The sequence below is a fragment of the Chiloscyllium plagiosum genome, unplaced genomic scaffold (assembly GCF_037043375.1).
Source record: "Chiloscyllium plagiosum isolate Xiang-an unplaced genomic scaffold, Cpla_swu_hap1 HiC_scaffold_1, whole genome shotgun sequence".
NCBI lineage: Eukaryota > Metazoa > Chordata > Chondrichthyes > Orectolobiformes > Hemiscylliidae > Chiloscyllium > Chiloscyllium plagiosum.
The window spans coordinates 156,337,576-156,359,141 of record NW_028270139.1 but is presented as its reverse complement, the minus strand read 5'-3'; the positions used below and the strand labels follow the sequence as shown (position 1 = coordinate 156,359,141).

General features: G+C 45.0%; 1 protein-coding gene across 7 annotated transcripts in view; it reads right to left on the bottom strand.

Moving 5' to 3' along the window:
- The window catches only part of LOC122551859 (transcription factor COE3-like), a 474,992-nt gene that overhangs the window by 240,651 nt on the left and 212,775 nt on the right, over window positions 1-21,566 (bottom strand). For all 7 annotated transcript variants that reach the window (XM_087991763.1, XM_087991769.1, XM_087991775.1 and 4 more), the window contains exon 7: window positions 7,718-7,799. In XM_087991763.1, coding sequence (XP_087847889.1) covers window positions 7,718-7,799 — 82 coding nt within the window. The remainder of the gene's footprint in view (window positions 1-7,717; window positions 7,800-21,566) is intronic.

Sequence of the window (21,566 nt, the reverse complement as noted above, 5' to 3'; positions counted from 1 at the left end):
TATCTCATCTGCCAACATCTGTGAAGATAAAACAGAGATAAAGTTTCCAGTCCAGTGAACCTTCTCCAGAACAAGAGTCTCAAGATGCACGATCGGCCATTTCGATCGGGGGTTCATGGGGAATTTCTTCACTCAAAAGTTGGTGAACCTGTGGAATTCTCTACTACACTAGATTGTGGAGGCCAAATCATTAAACATAATTAAGAAAGAAATCTACAGATACCCATAGGCTAAAGGCATTTACAGGTATTAATTAGATTAGATTCCCTGCAGTGTAGAAACAGGCCCTTCGGCCTAACAAGTCCATACCGACCCTCTGCGTAACCCACCCAGACTCATTTCCCCATATTTACCCCTGACTAATGCACCTAACACTATGAGCAATTTAGCATGGCCAATTCATCTAACCTGCACACCTTTGGGTTATGGGGGGAAACCCACGCAGATACGGGGAGAATGTGCAAACTCCACACAGACAGTTGCCCGAGGTGGGAATCGAACCCGAGTCCCTGGCGCTGTGAGGTAACAGTGCTAACCACTGAGGCACCAAGAAAAGAGGGCTCGATTGGGAATATGCCAGGGCATGGCTTTGAGATAGAGGATCAGGCATGATCATGTTGAATGGCAGAGGGGGCCTGATATACTGAATGACCAGCTCTCCCTCTTAGTTTTTATGTTTCTGAAGTCAGTGTACCGGGTCAGCTAACAACCAAGGAAGTGTGTGATATCTTATCAAGTGGGTTTCATACCAGAGTAAGGATGTTCCACTGCAACAAAATACAACTTTTGCAAGATCACATTTGAAGCATAACATTTATGCTCCTTTCCTTAAGCACCATTAAGTAACATCCATGCCACAGAAATTCCAGGCAATGGCCATCAACAACAAGAGACAATCTGACCACCACCCTCTTGATATTTAACCCCATTTCAATCACTGAATCCCCTGCTATCAACATCCTGGGGTCACCATTGACCAGAAACTCAACTGGACTCCCATACAAATACAAATAGCTACAAGAGAAGTTCAGAGGATAGGAGTCCTGCAGTGAGTAACTCACCTCCCATCACCCCAAAGGTTGACCATCATCGTCAAGGCACAAGTCAGGAGTGTGATGGAATACTCCCCATTTGTCTGGATGCAGGAAGCTCCAACAACGTTCAAGAAGTTGACACCATCCAGGACAAAGCAGCCCGCTTGATTGGCACCATATCCACAGGCATCCCCTTCCTCCACCATCAAAATACTCAGTAGCAGCAGTGTGTACTGTCTACAAGACGCACTGCAGAAATTCACCAAAGATCCTCAGATAGCACCTTCCAAACCCAGGACCACTCTTCTTTACTCATTCATAGGATGAGGGCATCACTGGGTAGGCCAGCATTTATTGCCCAGAGGGCAGTTAAGAGTCAACCACATTGCTGGGGGTCTTGAGTCACATGTAGGCCAGACCATGTAAGGATGGAAGTTTCCTTCCCTAAAGGGCATTAGTGGACCAGATGGGCTTTTCTGCCAATTGACAATAGATTCATGGTCATTATGCGACACTTAATTCCAGATTTTGTTCTTATTAAATTAAGATTCGCAGGATTCGACCCTGCATCCCCAGAACATTATCGGGGTCTTTAGATTAATAACCTAGCAATAATACCACTGACCTTCGTCTCCTCTTATACTTCCACCTAGAAACATAAGGACAGCAGATAGATGGGAACACCATGTCTTGCGAGTTCTTTTCCAAACCACTCACCATCCTGTCTTGGAAATAAATCGCCATTCCTTCAGTGTGACTGGATCAAAATCTTGGTATTCCCTTCCTAAGGACAGTGTGGGTCAAGCTATAGCACACAGATTGTAGCAGTTCAAGAAGTCAGCTCATGAAGGGAAACTAAGGATGGGCAATAAATGCTGACAAGCCAGCGATGCCCACATCCCACAAGTGAATGAACAGAATGCATTTGCATTACTGGAGATGCAACAAGGATTCACTAAATTGCTTGCTGGGTTGACAGGTTCCTCCAATCAGGATGGATTGAGTAGAATGTGCTTATTCACTTGGATTTAGAGGGAACTCACTGAAAGGTATAGGATTATTTGAGAGTGTGTCGGGGTCCATGTTGAGAGCCTATTTCCCTGCTGGAGTGGAAAAGAGAACTCTGGCCAAAGGGCCAGTAAAATTAAAATGATCAAAATCATTAAATTTATGAGAGTGATTTTCAGGGTAAACATCAAGAAAAGGGAGAACAAGACTTAGAGGCCATAAATCGAAGACAGCTACTAATAAATGCAATAGGGAATAAAGACCAAAACGCTGTGCCTAACGAGTGGCTGTCATTTGGAACTTACTACCACATGGAACTGAACAGCAGAGAAATATTTTCGGGTGATCTAGTTAACAACATAAGAGAAAAATAAATGGAATGGTATGGACATGTGAAAAACATTCATATTATTGGTTTATTCATTCAAAGGATGCCGGCATCACAAGCATCACTGACAGTATCTGCTGTCCTTTCCCAGAACATTTGAGAGTTAACCCCATTGCTGTAGGTGTGGAGTCATATGGAGGCCAGACCAGGTAAGGACAGCAGTTTCCTTCCCTCAAGGGCATTAGTGAATCAGATGTTTTTTTTTCCCCCAACAATTGGCAATGGATTGATGGTTATCATTAGACTCTTAATTCCAGGTTTGTACTGAATTCAATTTCCACGAAATGCCATGGTGAGATTTAACCCGGAGAAAGTGAGGACCGCAGATGCTGGAGATCAGAGTCCAGAGTGTGGTGCTGGAAAAACCATACCAGGCCAAGCAGCATCCATGGTGCAGAAGAGCATGAGAATGGTGGGATTTAAACCCAGGCCCCCGGGACATTACCTAGGTCTCTGGATTAAGAGTCCAGTGATAATACCAGTAGAGTATTGCCTTCCCCCACATGTAGACCAGACTAATTAAGGACAGTAGATTTCCTTTCCCAACTTGTGAACTAAAAAGATCAACAACAGGCTAGCTTTTCATTGCAATTTTTCTTTTGAATATTGAATTCCAATTTCACTACCTGCTACAGTGGGAAAGCACAATCTTCAGCTCTCCAGACTGTTAGCTTGGAGATCCAGTGCACTAACCCAGTGCAATTAGCACAATGTCACCACCTTTCTCCCATGCCTGAGCATGGATTAGACAGGCCTTAGATACATTTCCAAGATGTGAACTCTAATCTCTGGAATTCCTCCCAATCTCTTTCTCAGGGAAGGAATTGTCTCATTACACCTTTTTCCTCCTCACCAATGCTCCTTAAAACCTAGCTGTTACCTCAAATATGGTATCTGCACGTTCTCCTCCAAGCCACATGCCGACATTTGAACTACGTCGCCGTTCCTTCAGTGTTTCTGGGTCAAAATCCTTCTCAAGGACAAATAGAGATGGGCAATAAATGGCCAATGATGCTCACAGATCATGAAGGGAAAAAGAAACAAGCTCTTAATCTTCAGCATTAATATCTCCATGTCACTGTCAACTGCTTTACTATGATGCTCCTGTGAAGTACCTTAGACTATTTTATCCTGTTAAATCCATTACATAAACATGACAAATGCAAGCTGTTGTGATTGTGATTGCATTTCTTCAATCTCAGTAACAAGTTTGGTAACCTCTTTATAAGGTTCACCATTTAATGTTTAATTACTTAAGCACTTTCAAGTTGTTTGATATCATCTCACAGTTCTGGATATTTGTTGAGATATTTGCCTTTGGTCACCGAAAAGCTGACTTATGTCAGAAAGCTAAAGCTACCATAGTCCTACCAGACCATAGAGCTGCTCTCTCATTACAGAGAGACGACTGGTGGTGGTTTAACCTGAGGTTATTCATACCTCAGGCGAGGGAAAACATTGAGAAGGAGAGTCCTTCATGATAACTTCAGCTGGTTCATAAACCAGCCATCTAGCCAACCGAGCTAACCAACAAATGTCTATTCACAACAATAAAGAACAGCACACATATTCAGAGAATCATATGGAACCAAATTACTTTCCTCATCTTTTCAAAAGAAAGCTTCCTGGTGTATTCTTGGCTGTAGTGCTTGGGGTGTAGGGATATCTACATTGTTGTTGGGAGGGACCTCCAGGTTTTCAACCTAGTGAGATGGACTTGTGCTTGGAGGTGTTCCCTTGTATCTGCTGAGCTTGTCCTTTGAGATGAAAACGGTCACATATTTGGAAGGTCTTGTCCAAGGAGCCTTGGTGAGTTACTTCAGTGCATCTTGTAATTGGTAGCTACTGCTGCTACTGAGCAATAGTGGTGGAGGGATTAAATATTGAAGGTGGTGGATGGGGTTTCAATCAACATATGTCCTGAATGATATCAGGAGTCTTGAGTGTTCTTGGACTCATTAAAGCAAGTGGAAAGTGTTCCATCAATCTGTTTTCTTATGCTTTGTAGGTGGTGGACAGGAACTGGGAAGTCAAGAGGTGAGTTACTCATTAATCTCCTAATCTCTGAATTGCTCTTGTCGACACAGTATTTACATGGTTAATCCTGTTCAGTTTCTGGTCTTTAGTAACCGCCAGGAAGTTGATATTGGGAATGCAGTGATGGTAATTAAACATCAACGCCAATGGATTGATTCTGTCTTGTTGGCATAGTATTTGCCTGGCAACTGGGTAGTGTAAATGTTGCTTGAACCTTGTCAGCCCAAGTTTGGCTATTGTCCAGATCTTGCAACATAGACTGATTGAGGATCTGAGAAATTGTGAATAGTGACAAATATTGTGCAACCATTAGTGGACATCCCCACTTCTGACCTTGTGATGGACGAAAGGTCATTGACGAAGCTGAAGATGGTTGGGCCTCGGATCCTACCCTGAGTAACTTCTGCAGAGATGTCCTGACCTCTAACAACCACAACCTCTTCCTGTGTGCCAGAAATGACTCCAACAGTAAGGAGTCATTCCCCCAATTCCCAATGATTCCAGTTTTTCTAGGGGTCCCTGTTATCCACATGGTTGATTGCAGCCTTGATGTCACTCTCACCTCCCCTCTGGAATTCAACTCTTTTGTCCATGTTTGAACCAAGGCTATAATGAGGTCAGGAGCTGAGTGGCCCTGGTGGAACTCAAACTGGGCGTCACTGAGCAGGTTATTGCTGAGCAGGTGCTGCTTCAACAGCACTGTTGAAGACAACGTCCATCACTTTTCTGATGATCGAGAGTAGACTGATGGGGTGGTAATTGGCTGGGTTGGATTTATCCTGCTTTTTAATGTACAGGACTTAAGTGGGCAATTTTACACATGGATGCTATAGTTGTAGCTGGACAGGAACAGCTTGGCTAGGGGCATGGCCAGTCATACAGTACTAATGACAGCATATTATTAGTTCCCATAGCCTGTGCAGCATCCAGCGCTTTTAAGCTCTGCTAGATATTACATGAAGTGAATCGAATTGGCTGAAGACTGGCATCTGTGATGCTGGGGACCTCTCAAAGTGACTGAGATGGATCATCCACTTACCACTTCTCACAGAAGATTGCTGCTCCTCTATCATTGAGGACTCTCCCCCTCCGGTATGTTAACTGTCTACCACTACTCACAACTGAACATATTAGGACTGCAGAGCTTAGACCTGTTAGTCATGGATAGCTTAGCTATGTCTTATCACATGCTGCTGATTTTGTTTGTCACAAAAGTAGGTAATTTAGTGTTGCTCCTAACATACCTTCCTGTACTCTCCATTGAATGTTTCATATTTGGAGATGCCAGTGTTGGACTGGGGTGGACAAAGTTAAAAATCACTCAACACCAGGTTATAGTCCAACAGGTTTAATTGGAAGCACTAGCTTTCGGAGCGTCGCTCCTTCATCTGGTGGATAACCACCTGATGACTGCCAGCTAGTCTCAGGCACTGAACAAGTCTGGATTCATTCAGTGACATGGCTCCCTGGATTAACCCACTACATTTGCCCTGACACCATCCTTGCTAAATGCAGTTGCTATCAAATGACTCTCTTACAATTGGGTGAAACAAATCATCGACAGATTCTGCAGAACATGTCTCCTCATCTTTTCCCTTCATAAAAGATGGGCGGCATGGTGGCACAGTGGTTAGCACTGCTGCCTCACAGCGCCTGAGACCCGGGTTCAATTCCCGCCTCAGGCGACTGACTGTGTGGAGTTTGCACGTTCTCCCCGTGTCTGCGTGGGTTTCCTCCGGGTGCTCCGGTTTCCTCCCACAGTCCAAAGATGTGCAGGTCAGGTGAATTGGCCATGCTAAATTGCCCGTAGTGTTAGGTAAGGGGTAAATGTAGGGGTATGGGTGGGTTTCGCTTCGGCGGGTCGGTGTGGACTTGTTGGGCCGAAGGGCCTGTTTCCACACTGTAATGTAATCTAATCTAATCTAATCAAAGTCAGAAGTCACACGACACCAGGTTATAGTCCAACAGATTTATTTTAAATCACAAGCTTTTGGAGCACTGCCCCTTTGTCAGATGAAGTGACTTTCAACACTGCCAACAGCAGCACTGCCACATCATGTTTCCCTTCATCAGCCGCACAGGAACTGCCCACTACTGCACAGTCTGGTGGGCTTGGTATTTACTCCTTCCTGCATCTGCTAATTCTGGATTGCTGCCCCTTATGGGGTTTTCGAATCCTGCTTGAACTAACATATTGAAATACGTAGACCACCGTGATATTTGGTCAATGAGTTGCCCTATTTTTGGGTTTTCTCCTGTGTTTACCAACAATTGGTTCTGCCATAACTTCTCCAACGTGAATTGACTTTAACGCAATTGAAGAGTTTAGACCATCATTTGTAGAACGCAAACTTTCTTTATCTGTAGTGACCATAATGTGATTCCAGCCCCATTCGTTTTCAGTGTAGAATGAGCAGCTCCTTCCCCAGTTCAATGCTATCAATGCTCAGGTCTTATGATAATTCATGAATTCACTATTTTAGTACAACATAAACAGGTTCCCCATTTCCTCATGACAACAAATTCACCACTGTAGGTCAATTCTTGAACGCAAGCATTAAAGTCTTCTGTCCAATGCATATCCTATGTATTGGTTCTGGACAGAATCACAGGATTGAGGGCAGCACCTTCAACCATGGTTCGAGTCCGACAGCATGGAGCAGGCCCTTGAGCCCAAATTGGTCCATGCTGTAATGGTCAAGTAAGGGCAAACAAAGAAGGTGTTGCCCTCTTCTTGAACTGCCTTTTCCCAACCTGGTTTACAGACAGTGAGCTTTAGTATCACCTCCTTCATTCTGTGCACGAAATATCTCCAACTTGAAGTACGTGCCAAACCAGCTTCGGTAGCCTCTCACTCATGGATTCACGTCCAGCTCCACAACCACATGCACACAATCCCAGGTTGAAATCAGAGCGCGGTGCTCACAGAGATTTCACTGCTGCTGTTGCTACCTTTTACATGCTAAACCCCCTCCGGGTGCTGTGAAAGACATCAGCAAAGGACCTCTCCTCTGAATTTTGAGGGGCCATTTATCCCTCAATCAACAGCATGAAAAAAAAGCTCTGTTTGTGCGAGAGTTCACCAGGTATCAACTGGTGGCCAATTTACAACAGCGACTGCCCATGGATGCTGTGGGGTGGTCGTGAGGTCAATTGGCTTTTCCTTCTTCCCAGTACCTCCCTGTTCCACTCTTAATCCTCAGCAAACACAGATCAACTCCATAAAAACAAATTAACAATCAACTTCTACCTGAAACCGTCGCATGTCTCGTGGATTCCCAGCATTTTTCAAACAGTTTTGATTGCACTTGAGGAAGAATTTTAAGAAGAATCTGCAGAAATGAAAGAAAATTACTGTCAGCAGAATAAAACAAAGAACCGCACATGCTGGAAATCTGAAACAGAAACAGAAATTGCTGACTCTTCGTCAGAACTCTGATGGCAAAAACAAAATGACGGTCAAAATTAGATGTTAGAGACTTGGGTCACGTTCAGATTTTACATATTGCCAAGCCAAATACGATTGATACTTCAGGATGTAAATATATTGGAGGAGATTCAAAGAAGACTTACAGACTAATATCTGCAATGTACACAGAGCATGCTGGATAAGTTCTGAAGAAGTCATAGAACATAGAAAACATAGAAAAATACAGCGCAGTACAGGCCCTTTGGCCCTCGATGTTGCGCTGGTCCAAGCCCACCTAACCTACACTAGCCCAATATCCTCCATATGCCTATCCAATGCCAGTTTAAATGCCCATAAAGAGGGAGAGTCCACCACTGCTACTGGCAGGGCATTCCATGAACTCATGACTCGCTGAGTAAAGACGGACTCATATCGGAGTCATATGACGGAGTCATATCAGACTCAAAACATTAACTTTCCACAGAGTTTCTGCAGCATCTTTTGTGTCTGTTTCAAACTTCCAGCATCCATAGTATTTTCTCTTTATTGAAATAACTGCAATGAAGATTGTCTATTGAGCAAAGGTTGGACAATCCAGTAATCTTGTATTCCCTGGCACTTAACAGACACACAGTGGCTCAGTGGTTAGCACTGCTGCCTCACAGCACAGGGACCCAGGTTTGATTCCAGTTTCGGGTGACTCTCTGTGTAGAGTTTGCACATTCTCCCCATGTCTGTGTGGGTTTTCTTTGGCTTTTCTGATTTCCTCCCACAGACTAAAGGTGTGCAGGTTAGGTTGACTGGCTAGGCTAAATTGTGGGGAGAAAGTGAGGACTGCAGATGCTGGAGATCAAAGTTAAGAGTGTGGTGCTGGAAAAGTACAGCCAGTCAGGCACATCTGAGGAGCAGGAGAATCGACATTTCCAGCATAAGCCCTTCATCAGGAATGAAGAGTTTATGTTTGAAACATCGATTCTCCTGCTCCTCGGATGCTGCCTGACTAGCTGTGCTTTTCCGAACCACACTCCGCGGCTATGCTAAATTGCTCATAGTATCCAGCGAAGTGTAGTCTAAGTTAAGTAGACATGGGAAATACAGGGATATGGGGGATGGGTCTGGGGGGGATGCTCTTTGGTATGGGCTGACTGCCTTGCTTCCATACTGCAGGCATTGTATGCTTCTAGGATGTGACTCAAATAAAGACACATAAAATCCTGATGGGGTTTGGCTCATTCTTATTGGAGAATCAAGAATGAGGGGCCATGGTTTAAAAATCAATTGTTGCATCATTAAAAGAGAAATAAAATTATGTTTTCTCACTCGTGTTTGGAACTCTCTTCCTGAAAAGGGCCTTGAATATTTTTAAAGCAGTGGCAGACACGTTCTTTTTGAGTAATAGGTTGAAGGCATTATCGGGGTAGACAGGAAGGCGAATTTGAGATTACAATCTGATTTTATTGACTGTAGGAGCAGGCTCAAGGGGCTGGGTGGTGCACACTAAGTGTAGCAGCATGCGAATTAAACTTTTACTGAGCAGTCTTCCTCCGTGGTAATTGACCATTTCCCACCACTTTGCCATTTTTATACTTTGAGGAGAAATAAGGTCCTAATTACCCACACGACCGGTTGCCTGACAGGAAAGGCTGCCCTCAATCTTTCCCTAGCCAGACTGAATCTGACAATTCCCTCCTGATTATCCCTTCCAGTCCCTGGCTCATCACCTCCGCACCCCTCACTCCCTGCAGCCTCCAGGCTCTCCCTCAGGGAACAACAACATTCCACCTTAAAGAAAGCAATGTAGCATCCTGTCACATGTGAGAGGCACGAGAGAGGGGAGAGAAGTTGCAAAGAATGAACAGATTGAATTACACAGCAAGCTTGGAAGAGAAGGTTTAGAGGAGATTTCATCGATATGTTCAAAATCCACCTTCTCCCCATGCCAGCCAACAGCTTTTCCCTATCACCTTTGACACACTTTTAGAGTCGAGAGTGTGGTGCTGGAAAAGCACAGCCGGTCAGGCAGCATCCAAGGAGCAGGAGAATCAACATTCTGAGCATAAGCTCTTCGTCAGGAATTTGACTCTTTAAGTCTGCTCCACTACTCATTATGATCATAGCTACTCATTAATCTTAATAGTGAGTTCCCAGTTATCCCCCCATACCCTTCAGCCCTAACTTCTGTCTGCAATTGTTATGAAGTTGAAGGTACCTTTAAGAGAAAGTGAATGCTGTTTTGCACTAAGAGCTTACAAGCACCTGTCATATGACTAGCTAGCAGTCTCAGAGTGTACTGGAAAATTGAACATATGTCACATTTGGCTGTGAAATAGACTTCTGAGTTGTTTTGACAACAATTCAAATCTAACCAATCAGTCTAAATTATGTGTTGCTGGAAAAGCGCAGCAAGCCAGGCAGCATCCAAGGAGCAGGAGAATCGACGTTTCGGGCATGAGCCCTTCTTCAGGAACCCCTTCTTCGGGCTCATGCCCGAAACGTCGATTCTCCTGCTCCTTGGATGCTGCCTGACCTGCTGCGCTTTTCCAGCAACACATTATCAGCTCTGATCTACAGCATCTGCAGTCCTCACTTTCTCCTCCAATCTAAATTATGTGCCAGGATACTAAAACTTAATTGAGTTTGAATTTATTGTTTTTGCCAATCTCGAACCAATGAGATGATCCAATGTTAGGAGTATAAAGAAGCAGATATTTTGAAAGTTTGACAGAGAGACCAACTGCCATCAACAGAGTAACTGCCAGCAAAACACTCTCTATCAAAGGTACCCTTTTCATATGAAACACCTTTGCGGTAAAAGACAGAAGTCGACCCAGGGAGATCTCAACAGAACGAAGGCCACTGGAGACGACAGCTGCTATGTGGCTTTGAAATTAAGTCGATGTAATTTTAATATGGGTTGTTATGGGAACAGTATATTGTTATAGAGTTGGAGGCAGATAACAAGCAGTTAAGAGAAGGGAGGCTTAGAGTTGTAAATAGTTGTTTAATGTTCACTTTTAGTGTTAAAGAATAAATTGCTATTTTTTTCTTTAATTAGAAGAATTTGGGAGTTCTCTGTCCCTCATACTTTTAACAGATTACGAGGCAAGGTAAGCTCTTCTGGATGTTTCAGTTAATTAGCAGTAGGTTCACTGCCATGTCGTACCCGATAACAATCGTGCTCCACATTTCTCTCTCACCTGCACCTAAGTGCATTACGCTTTCCAACCTCACCCTAACCCCTGCCTTTATCGGTATCCCAGTTTTGTTACAATCTGTAACCATCCCAATGAGACCATCTGACACCTGACACAGAATGTAGACCTTTAACCCCACCCTCTCAGTTTAGGTGTTCATTCGGCAACACAGTAAACTCAGCTCAATCTCCAGGACCCTAGCTTTCAGAGGTCCAACCCCAAGTTTTACATCTTTGACTAATACAGCAACACCCTCACCAAACCCTGCAACATGACCACCGCAAGCTTAGAACAATTCCCTCCTCTGCACCCCATTGCATCTTCTCCTTCCCTCCATGCCTCACATCCTGCCTGAAACAGCTTCCCTCTCTCTTTCAGTTCAGGCCTGCCCTATAGCCTTTCGACTGATCATGGCCAAACTCAATCATGGCCTGATAACACATTCCCCTGTGAGGAAACTGCAGTGGCCTCAGCAACACACTGACACACAGTTATACATCTTCAGGCAGATATTCCCTGCTTATATATAACTGGAAAGCTGTTAAATCTGGCGGGACGGCCAGAAAATAAGATATCACGAGATGCTAACATAAGCAACGGTGGCATAGTAGTAATATCAATGGGTTAGTAATCCAGAAACCTGGCTAACATTCTGGGAACATGGGCTTGAATTTCACCAGGGCAGGCAGCGAAATTAAAATTTGATTTGCTGCATAAGATCTCGTCGCATAATGACCATGTAAGCACTGTCTATTGTCCCAAAAACCCATCTGGTTCACCAATGTCATTCAGTGAAACAAATCTACCATCCTTATCTGGTCTGGCCTATTTGTGACTCCAGACCCACAGCAATGTGGTTGAGTTTTACCTGCCCTCTGGGCAATTCAGACTGGGCAATATATGCTAGTCTAGCCAACAACAACCATGCTCCATAAGTGAACTTTTAAACATGCCATTGGAAGCTTGATTTGCTTGCAAAGTTCTGACAGTGTAATATCTAGCTTCATCCTGCCACAGGGAACTTGCTGTTGGTTTTCAGCAGAACTGCGCTCTTCTACCAACCAAGTTTCCAATGTTTGAGATCAACGATTCTTCATCAGAGACAAAAATAGAAATTGCTGGAAAAGCTCAACAGCATCTGTGGAGAGAACGCAGAGTTAACATTTCAGGCCAAGTGTCCCTTCCTTCAGAACTCCTTAATCAGACATTGTCCTGCAAGGGTCATGTGTGTTTATCTCTGCAAACGGCCTTCTGACCTGCAGAGCATTTTCCAATTTTGGTTCATGCATGTGGAACTAGCATGGGTGAAATCAGCTGGAGGGATGTTTAACAGAGAAACATTCAAACGTCATTCGAGGAGAACAATTAAAGAAAGTGATGTAAATGAGGAATGGCGTTTATATGATACCAGCCTGTTTTTTTGTTTTGTTTGAAAATGTGCAAATTGTCAGGCCATTGTATTTTTCTGCATCTTACCTCATCTCAGAGCTCAATGTTCTCTCATCATTTGGAATTTACTCTCAGTGGTGAGAGGCTGCAGAGCTCTGAGGTGCAAATGGTTCTGATGTGATTTGATCTGATTGATTATTGTCACATGTACTAGGTTGAGCGAAAGGTTTTGTTTTTCATGCAGTACACACAGATCATACCATATGAAGCTCGTAGGGGAACAGAACAGAGTGTGGAATACAAAATCAGAAGTGGCTGGAAAAGCTCAGCAGGTCTGGCAGCGTGTGTGAAGAGAAATCAGAGTTAATGTTTCAAGTCCAGTGACCGTTCCTCAGAACGTCTGAGCAAGGGTCACGTGACCCGAAACGTTAACTCTGATTTCTCTTTACACACACTGCCAGACCTGCTGAGCTTTTCCAGCCACCTCTGGTTTTGTTTCTGATTTACAGCATGTGCAGTTCTTTCAGGTTTTATTGAGGAATACAAAGTTATGGCTGCAGAAAGTGCACAAGAAGTAAGATCGACATGAGATTTAAAATTTGAGAGGTCCATTCAAAAGTCTAATAGCAGCAGGGGAAGTAGCTGTTCTTGAACCTGTTGGTGCGTGTGTTTAAGCTTTTGTATGTCCTGCCCGACGGAAGAGGTTGGAAGAGATTATAACCGGGATGGGAGGGGTTTTTGATGTTGGCTGCCTTCCTGATGCAGCGAGAAGTGTAGATAGATGGAAGTTGAGATTAAGAATTCCTGATGAAGGGCTTATGCCTGAAACATTGATTCTCCTGCTCTTCAGATGCTGCCTGGCCTGCTGTGCGTTTCCAGCACCACACTCTGGACTCAGCATCTGCTGTTCTCACTTTCGCCTCAATGGATTGCGTGATGGACCAGGCTGTGTTCACATGGATCTTGTGTGCAAATTGTAAAAGGCTTCTAGGCTGGTACAACAAGTAATTGGGAAAGCTAATATTACCATTTATCGTGAGGGTAATTGACTACAAAGGTAGGGCTCATGCCCGAAACGTCGATTCTCCTGTTCCTTGGATGCCGTCTGACCTGCTGCGCTTTTCCAGCAACACATTTTCAGCTCTGATCTCCAGCATCTGCAGTCCTCACTTTCTCTACAAAGGTAGGGAGGCTTACTTCAATCGTACAGGGCATTGTTGACACTGCAATTGGAGTACTGACGCAGTATTATTTTAGAAAGTGTGTGAATACATTGGAGACCATTCAGAGAAGGTATACCAGATCAGTACCTGTATGGGTGGGTTATTTTATGAGGAAAGATTGGGCAGGCTAGCCTATTATTGACTGGAGTTCAGAAGAGTTAGAGGGAACTTAATTGAAACATAAAAAGCCCTGTAGGTGTGGTGAGGATGTTTCCTTTTTAAGGCGAATTGAGATCGTTTAAAAATCAGATGTCATCTGTTCAAAATAGCTGAAAGTAAAACCCAAAGGACTGTAGATGCTGGAAAAGAGAAACAAAACAGAAGTTGCTGGAAAAACTCTCTAAGTCTGGCAGCATCATTGGAGAGAAAGCAGAATTAAGTTAGAACAGTTCTGTGGAAGGGTCACTGGACCTGAAACATTAATTCTGCTTTCTCTCCACAGATGCTGCTGGACCTATTGAGCTTTTTCAGGGGGTACAAAGGGGCAACATAAGCAGTTCTAAACAAAGTGCAGCGTCAGTGTGACCTGCAGTTACATGGTGTTAATCTTTTAACGCATATTGAGAGAGTAATTAGCAAAGTACAAACTTGCATAGTTAAAGCAATGGAGCAGGAGAAATACACTGACTGGATTCCTCTACAGAAAGTCAAATGGACTCAATGGGCTGAATGGCCTCCTTCTCAACCATAACTCTAGTAATCCATGCTGTGCCACTGCTGTACATAATATGGAATATGTCGTGATACAAGCATAATTCTCCCATGCTATATAACACAGTGTTACTGAGTAGAATAGTTTGTACGTATTATATAACTCACTGGGTACTGACGGGACAGTTTGCAAGGCTTCTAGCATGGAATCCTATTTGAGTATCTTTGGGTCAATGGCAGAATTTATACATCATTCAGCGTAACCTCTCAACTCACAATTCTATCTCAATTCTATCCCAGCGTTCTATCTCAATCCCCTCTTGGACATTATGGGTCCAGCTGCATTATTCACTGGGGAGCTGTCACAGATCATGTCACATCTAAAACATCCATTAACGCATTAACCAGACCGAGAGGTGTTCAGATTCTGATTGGTAAAATTGGTCAGATCATAAATGAAAATCCATTCCCAGTCCCAGCTTCAATTAGCCACTGGGCAAAGAGTCAAAGCTGGAGGCATTTAAAAAAAAAATGCAATGAGGAAAATCTTCCCTCAAACAGAGACTGGTTACAGATAATTTTAGGAGAAAGTGAGGAACGTTTCAGAGAACACCTCTGGGACAACCGGACCAACCAACCCAACCACCCCGTGGCTCAACACTTCAACTCCCCCTCCCACTCCACCAAGGACATGCAGGTCCTTGGACTCCTCCATCGCCAGATCATAGCAACATGACGCCTGGAGGAAGAGCGCCTCATCTTCCGCCGAGGAACCCTCCAACCACAAGGGATGAACTCAGATTTCTCCAGTTTCCTCATTTCCCCTCACCCCACCTTGTTTCAGTCCCAACCCTCGAACTCAGCACCAGCTTCCTAACCTGCAATCTTCTTCCTGACCTCTCCGCCCCCCACCCCCACTCTGGCCTATCACCCTCACCTTAACCTCCTTCCACCTATCGCATTTCCAATGCCCCTCCCCCAAGTCCCTCCTCCCTACCTTTTATCTTAGCCTGCTTGGCACACTTTCCTCATTCCTGAAGAAGGGCTCATGCCCGAAACGTTGATTCTCCTGCTCCTTGGATGCTGCCTGACCTGCTGCGCTTTTCCAGCAACACATCTTCAGTACAGATAATTTTAGTCAACCTGCTCAGAGGTACTTTGACACACGCACAGTGATTGAATCTTTCTGTCGGTATGACTTGGATCCCTCAATGTTCCAGTGGCTGCAACTCCTTCTCCTCCGTGACTTCCCCCTCCCCTACTCCCCACACTTGTCTCCTGACTGTGGGGCTTCTTAATCAGGGTCTCATGGAGAGGTTCGTCACCATATCCCATCATTTGTGTCCCTCCCTCTGTCTCTCATCGATTGTCAGCTGGTCTGACCCCGCCAGTAGCTCAGCTAATGCCTTTTATTGCTCTCAGGTCTCAGTAATGAGGATCATTCTGTGCAGGAACATAATCCGCCAGCATCAGAGAAAGTAAAGGAGTATGGGTGAGGGCCAATTGGATTTAACCCTTTGAGTGCCATGCATCTTGATTTACAATGTTCAGCATTGTGTTCACATGCCTCTCAGGGCTGACAATCCCCGAGGGTATTTGGAATTTAAAGATTAATCTCCATGACACCGTTACAAGGCTTTGCCAGTAGAGTGGCTGTGAGTCACATATTCAACTGGCTCACTCATCGAAGAGTGTGGTGCTGGAATAGTGCAGCCGGTGAGGCAGCATCCGAGGAGCAAGAGAATTGACATTTCAAGCCTCAGGAATGAGGCTTGTGGCCCAAGGGAGCTGAGAGATAAATGGGAGGGGGTGGGGAGTGGGGCTGGAGGAAGGTAGCTGGGAATGTGATAGGTAGATGGAGGTGGGGCTGAAGGTGATAGGTCAGAGAGGAGGGTGACGCTGATAGGTGGGAAGGAAGATGGGCAGGTAGGACAGTTCAAGAGGGCGGTGCGGAGTTGGAAGGTTGGATCTGGGATAAGGTGGGGGGAGGGGAAGTGATGAAAATGGTGAAATCCACATTGTCCCCTTGACCACGACCTCACCTTGCATCACCAAATGGTCATCTCCCAGAACATCCACAACCTCATCACCTCTGGAGATCTCCCATCCACAGCCTCCTCATAGTCTGGGAGCCCTACACTGCCCGGTTCTACCTCTTACCCAAAATTCACAAGCCTAACTGCCATGGTTGACCCATCATCTGGGCCTGCTCCTGCCCCACCGAACTTATCTCCGCATACCTCGACACCGTCCTGTCCTCCTTGGTCCAGGATGTCCACACATACGTTTAGCACACCACCTATGCCCTTCACCTCCTCCATGACTTTCGTTACCCCGGCCCCCAACGCCTCATCTTCACCATGGACTTCCAGTCCCTGTACACATTCATCAGCCATGACGAAGGCCTCCGAGCCCTCCATTTCTTCCTTTCACACCGACCCAATCAGTGCCCTTTCCACTGCCATACTCACCCATTTGATTGGCTGAACTGATCCTCGCATTCAACAATTTCTCCTTCAAATCCTCCCACTTCCTCCAGACGAAAGGGATATCCATGGGCCCCTCCATGGATCCCAGCTATGCTTGCCTCTTCATCGGGTACGTGGAACAGTCCATCTTCCGCAGCTACACTGGCACTATTCCGCACTTTTTCCTCTGCTACATCAATGACTGTATTAGTGCCACCCTTTGCTCCCACGAGGAGGTTGAACAGTTCACCAACTTCACTAACACCACACTCTCGTTCCCAATCACTATGCCTGCACATCAGCTTTTTCACAATCTGGACATTGCTGGTGGGCCAGTATAATTGCTGATTATTGGCAACTCAGAAATAATAATAGGGAATCAATTATTTGGCAGGAAAATTATCCTTCAAGTTAACCGCATGAACCCATTTGGAACTGAGTGTGCTCTGTTATTTTAGGAAACTTGCACTTGTATGTAGTCATAGTCATAGAGTCATATAACAGGGAAACAGACCCTTCGGTCCAACCAGTCCATGCTAAACATAAACCCCAAACTAAACTCGTCCCACCCTCCTGTGCCTGGCCCATATCCCTCCAAACCTTTCCTATTCATCTATCTATCCAAATGTCTTTAAAACATTGGCATCATACCCACATCCACCACTTTCTCAGAAAGTCCATCCACACCCACTGAGTAAAAAAAATTGCCCTTCATGTCTTTTAAAATCTCTCTCTCCCCTCACCTTAAAAATGTGCCTGCAAGAGTTGAAATCCCCTATCCTCAGGAAACGATAACTATTATTAACTCTATCTGTACCTCCCATTATTTTAAAACCCTCTATAAGGTTGCCTCTCAACCTCTTTGCTCCAATGAGAAAAGTCCCAGACTATCCAGCCTTTCTTTATAACTCAAACGTTCCATACTCGGCAACGCCTGGTAAATCTCTTCTGGACCCTCTCCAGCTTAAAAACATCCTTCTGATTTTGAGTTTAATCTTTTCTTTTGATGTCTCTGTGCTCCGAGAGACCTATGAGTGAGTAAGTTTCAAATACTCCAAACACTCTACACTGAGGTAAAGAAGCAGGTCCTGAGGGAAAAATATCAAGGGAGGGAATTACAGAACCTGGACCCTATGGGCAGCTAAAGGCACAGTCACCAGTGGTCAAAAGAAGAACGCGACTGATGCTCAAATGGTCAGAAATGGAGAAGGACAAAGGTTTCAAAGTTTCAGAGGGCTGGAGAAGATTATAGAGATATGGAGGAGGCAAGACCCTGACAGGAGTCAATCACAAGAATGACCATCTTAATTTTGAAGCTTTGAAGAATCTCGAGGCAACATTTTCGATGAATGGTTATACAATGTAATAATTCAAACACTCAGGAGATATATCTTTTTAAGGTGAGAAACAGATGCATACACTGTTGCCTCAAACCGAAAGGAATTAAGGCCAGTCACAGAGATGTGCGGCACGGAAACAGACCCTTCGGTCCAACTCATCCATGCCGACCAGATATCCTAACCTAATCTAGTCCCATTTGCCAGCACTTGGCCCATATCCCTCCAAACCCTTCCTATTCATATACCCATCCAAATTTCGTTTAAATGCTGTAATTGTACCAGCCTCCACCACTTCCTCTGGTAGCTTATTTCATTCACCCACCACCTTCTGCGTGAAACAGTTGCCCCTTAGGTCCCTTTTAAATCTTTCCCCTCTCATCCTAAACTTATGTCCTCTAGTTTGGACTTCCCCCACCCCAGGGACAGTGAAAGAGAACGACTTTACTTATTTCGCAGACCATCACTTTTGCCAATATATCTATAAAAAGCGTAGAAATCTCTCCTTCCTCGACAGCCCACCCTTCCCCCAGCTCAATGCATTTTAAGAAAAAAAAACCTTATTAAAATAGAATAAATAATTAATGCCTGCACAGAACTTATCAGCAATTATTGGTTTTAGAGCTAATGGGGACTGGCTAATGAGCGGGGAGGGGAAGAACTCTCTCACTGTGTTACAAACGTTCCTGTCTCATTGCCGATTGTCAAAAGATCAAGCGAGAGAGTGTAATGAGACAGCCTTGTGATCCATTACCCTGGCCAAGCCTGCATGTCGTAGCTTACTCTGTCCCGACCGACATAGCAGCAGTCATAAATCAACCAGCGTTGGGGCACTGCTGTTCCACATACACTGTGGCCCAAATGCTAACAAACGCCCTCATTTGCTGTTCCTGCCTGACCACTGCTTTTGATAACAACAACCACGTGCCTTGGAGTAGCACCATCCATGCAATAAGTCACCCTCCCCCACTTCCCCCAGGGGGCTTTGCTGGCACAGTTAACAAACACAATGCGCACTGGGACAAGTGACCAAGCGTTCAGTCAAAGGGTAGGGCTTTTTTTTAAAAGTGTGAAGATATTTTTTCATTCACAGTTGAGGGCATCGCTGGCTGGGCCAGCACTTACTGCCCAGAAAGCAGTTATGAATCACCCACTTTGTTGTGAGTCTGGAGTACTGTGTAAGCCAGACCAGATAAGGATGCCAGTTCCATTCCCTGAAGGATATTAGTGGAGTTTGGAGTTTGGGGAGGACCAGTTGGAATTTTCCAACAATTGACTATGGTTTCACAGTTATCATCAGACACGCAATTCCAGATTTTTACTGAATTCACATTCTAGCGGGAATGGAACCCCGGTCCCCAGAACAATACCTGGGTCTAAAGCTGAACAGTCCAGTGATTATACCATCATCGCCTCACCGTTAACAACTTATATTGAAGGGGGTCAGGAGGCAGGCAGGTTTGAGGTGGGGGAGGGGGGGGGGAGGTGGTATCAGTTGGATGTCGGCTGATGAAGGTCTTCCAGAAGCCAGAGCTGGGTGGTAGCTCCGAACTGGAGGAGCACAGAGGTTTCAGAGGATTGCAGCGCTGTGTGAGGTCACAGTGCAGACTGAGGCAAGGTCATGGAAGGGTTTGGATGTACAATGATGAGAAATTCAAAAATAAGATTGGTCTGGACTGGCTTTTGACACAGGCCACATTCTTCTCACTTCCTCTGTTCCTGTTCCACAGTGTGGAAACAGGCCCTTCGGCCCAACCAGTTCACACCGACCCTCCGAAGAGTAACCCACCCAGACACATTTCCCTCTGACTAATGCACCTAACACTACGGGCAATTTAGCATGGCCAATTCACCTGACCTGCACATCTTTAGACTGTGGGAGGAAACCGGAGCACCTGGAGGAAACCCACGCAGACACAGGGAGAATGCGCAAACTCCACACAGACAGTCGCCCAAGGTTGGAATGAAACCTGGGACCATGAGACAGCAGTGCTAACCACTGAGCCACCATGTTGTTCATTCAGCTGATAGCCAGTTGGCAACAAGTGCGCTAAGCACATAGGGTTAGGGTTAAGGTTAGAGTTAGAGTTAGGGTTAGGGTTGATAGGGAAGAGAGACAGAGACAGAGAGAGAGAGAGAGAGAGAGAAAGAGAAAGAGAAAGAGAAACAGCGAGAGAAGATGACCACGGCCAGCATTTGGAACAGGCCGAAAAGACTCACTTGTCTCTCACTACTCTTCATTCTTATGCTCCCTCATTACAATGGAGGCAGTGTCCTATTAAAACAAATACGTATCTTAACTTTTCTCCTCTCATTTCCAGAGGTTATTATTTTAAATCTCACTCAAGGGATGAGGCTGCCCATCTCTCTTTGCCCTGGAGCAGGTGGTGGTGAGCTGGTTTTGTTTACCACAGAGGGCTCTCAAGGCTGGGTCATTCAGCATATTCTGCGCTGAGACAGAGAAATTTTTAATCAGTGAGTAAATCACACCTTACAGAAAAAAATGGAATTGAGGGTAATCGGATCAGCCATGATTTCGCTGAGTGACCTTTTACAAAAATTCATTCACTGGATGTGGATGTCAGCACTTATTGCCAAGTTATGGTTCACAGCTGTGTCTTATGGTTTGATACAGAGTTGAACTATTCGAGTCCTGCAGATGCACAGCGGATCAGACAGCATCCGAGGAGCTGGCAAGTCAATGGTTCCAGGCTTCCCTGTTCCTGCGATGCTGTTTGACCTAACGTGCTTCTCCAGCTTCACATCTATTGACTGGCTTCCAACATCTGCAGTCCTTACTGCCTCCAAGTCGTTGGAGTCCTGAGGGAATATGTACACTCACTATTGCCATTAGTGAGGGAAACCGCAAGATTTTGACCCAAGTGAGAATGATGAGTGGACAGTAAGTGTCAACCACTCCCCAAATAAATCGTTCCTGTCCCCCTTTGACCTCTGATGGACTCTGCTGACTATCAAGATCAATGGTGCTGGAAAAGCACAGCAGGTCAGGCAACATCTGAGGAGCACGAAAATTGACGTTTCGGGCAAAAGCCTTCCCGAAATGTCAATTTTCCTGCTCCTTGGATGCGGCCTGACCTGCTGTGCTTTTCCAGCAATGCTAATCTTGACTCTGATTTCCAGCATCTGCTGACTGTCAGTCAATTCCTGTGGGAAGATCAGGACAAAGTAAGGGTTTTGTGATTTTGATGAGCAAACAGTTAACACTGTCAGGAGGCATAACACAGTAGAAATACACAAGTGTTCAGAATTCATGCATTTATGCATCGGAGTGCAGGTGCCAGTGTTGAACAGGCTGGGGGGGGGGGGGGTTGGTGGACAAAGTCAGAACTCACACGACACCAGATTCCAGTCCAACAGATTTATTTGAAATCGCAACCTTTTGCAGCATCCCTCCTTCGTCAGGTGAA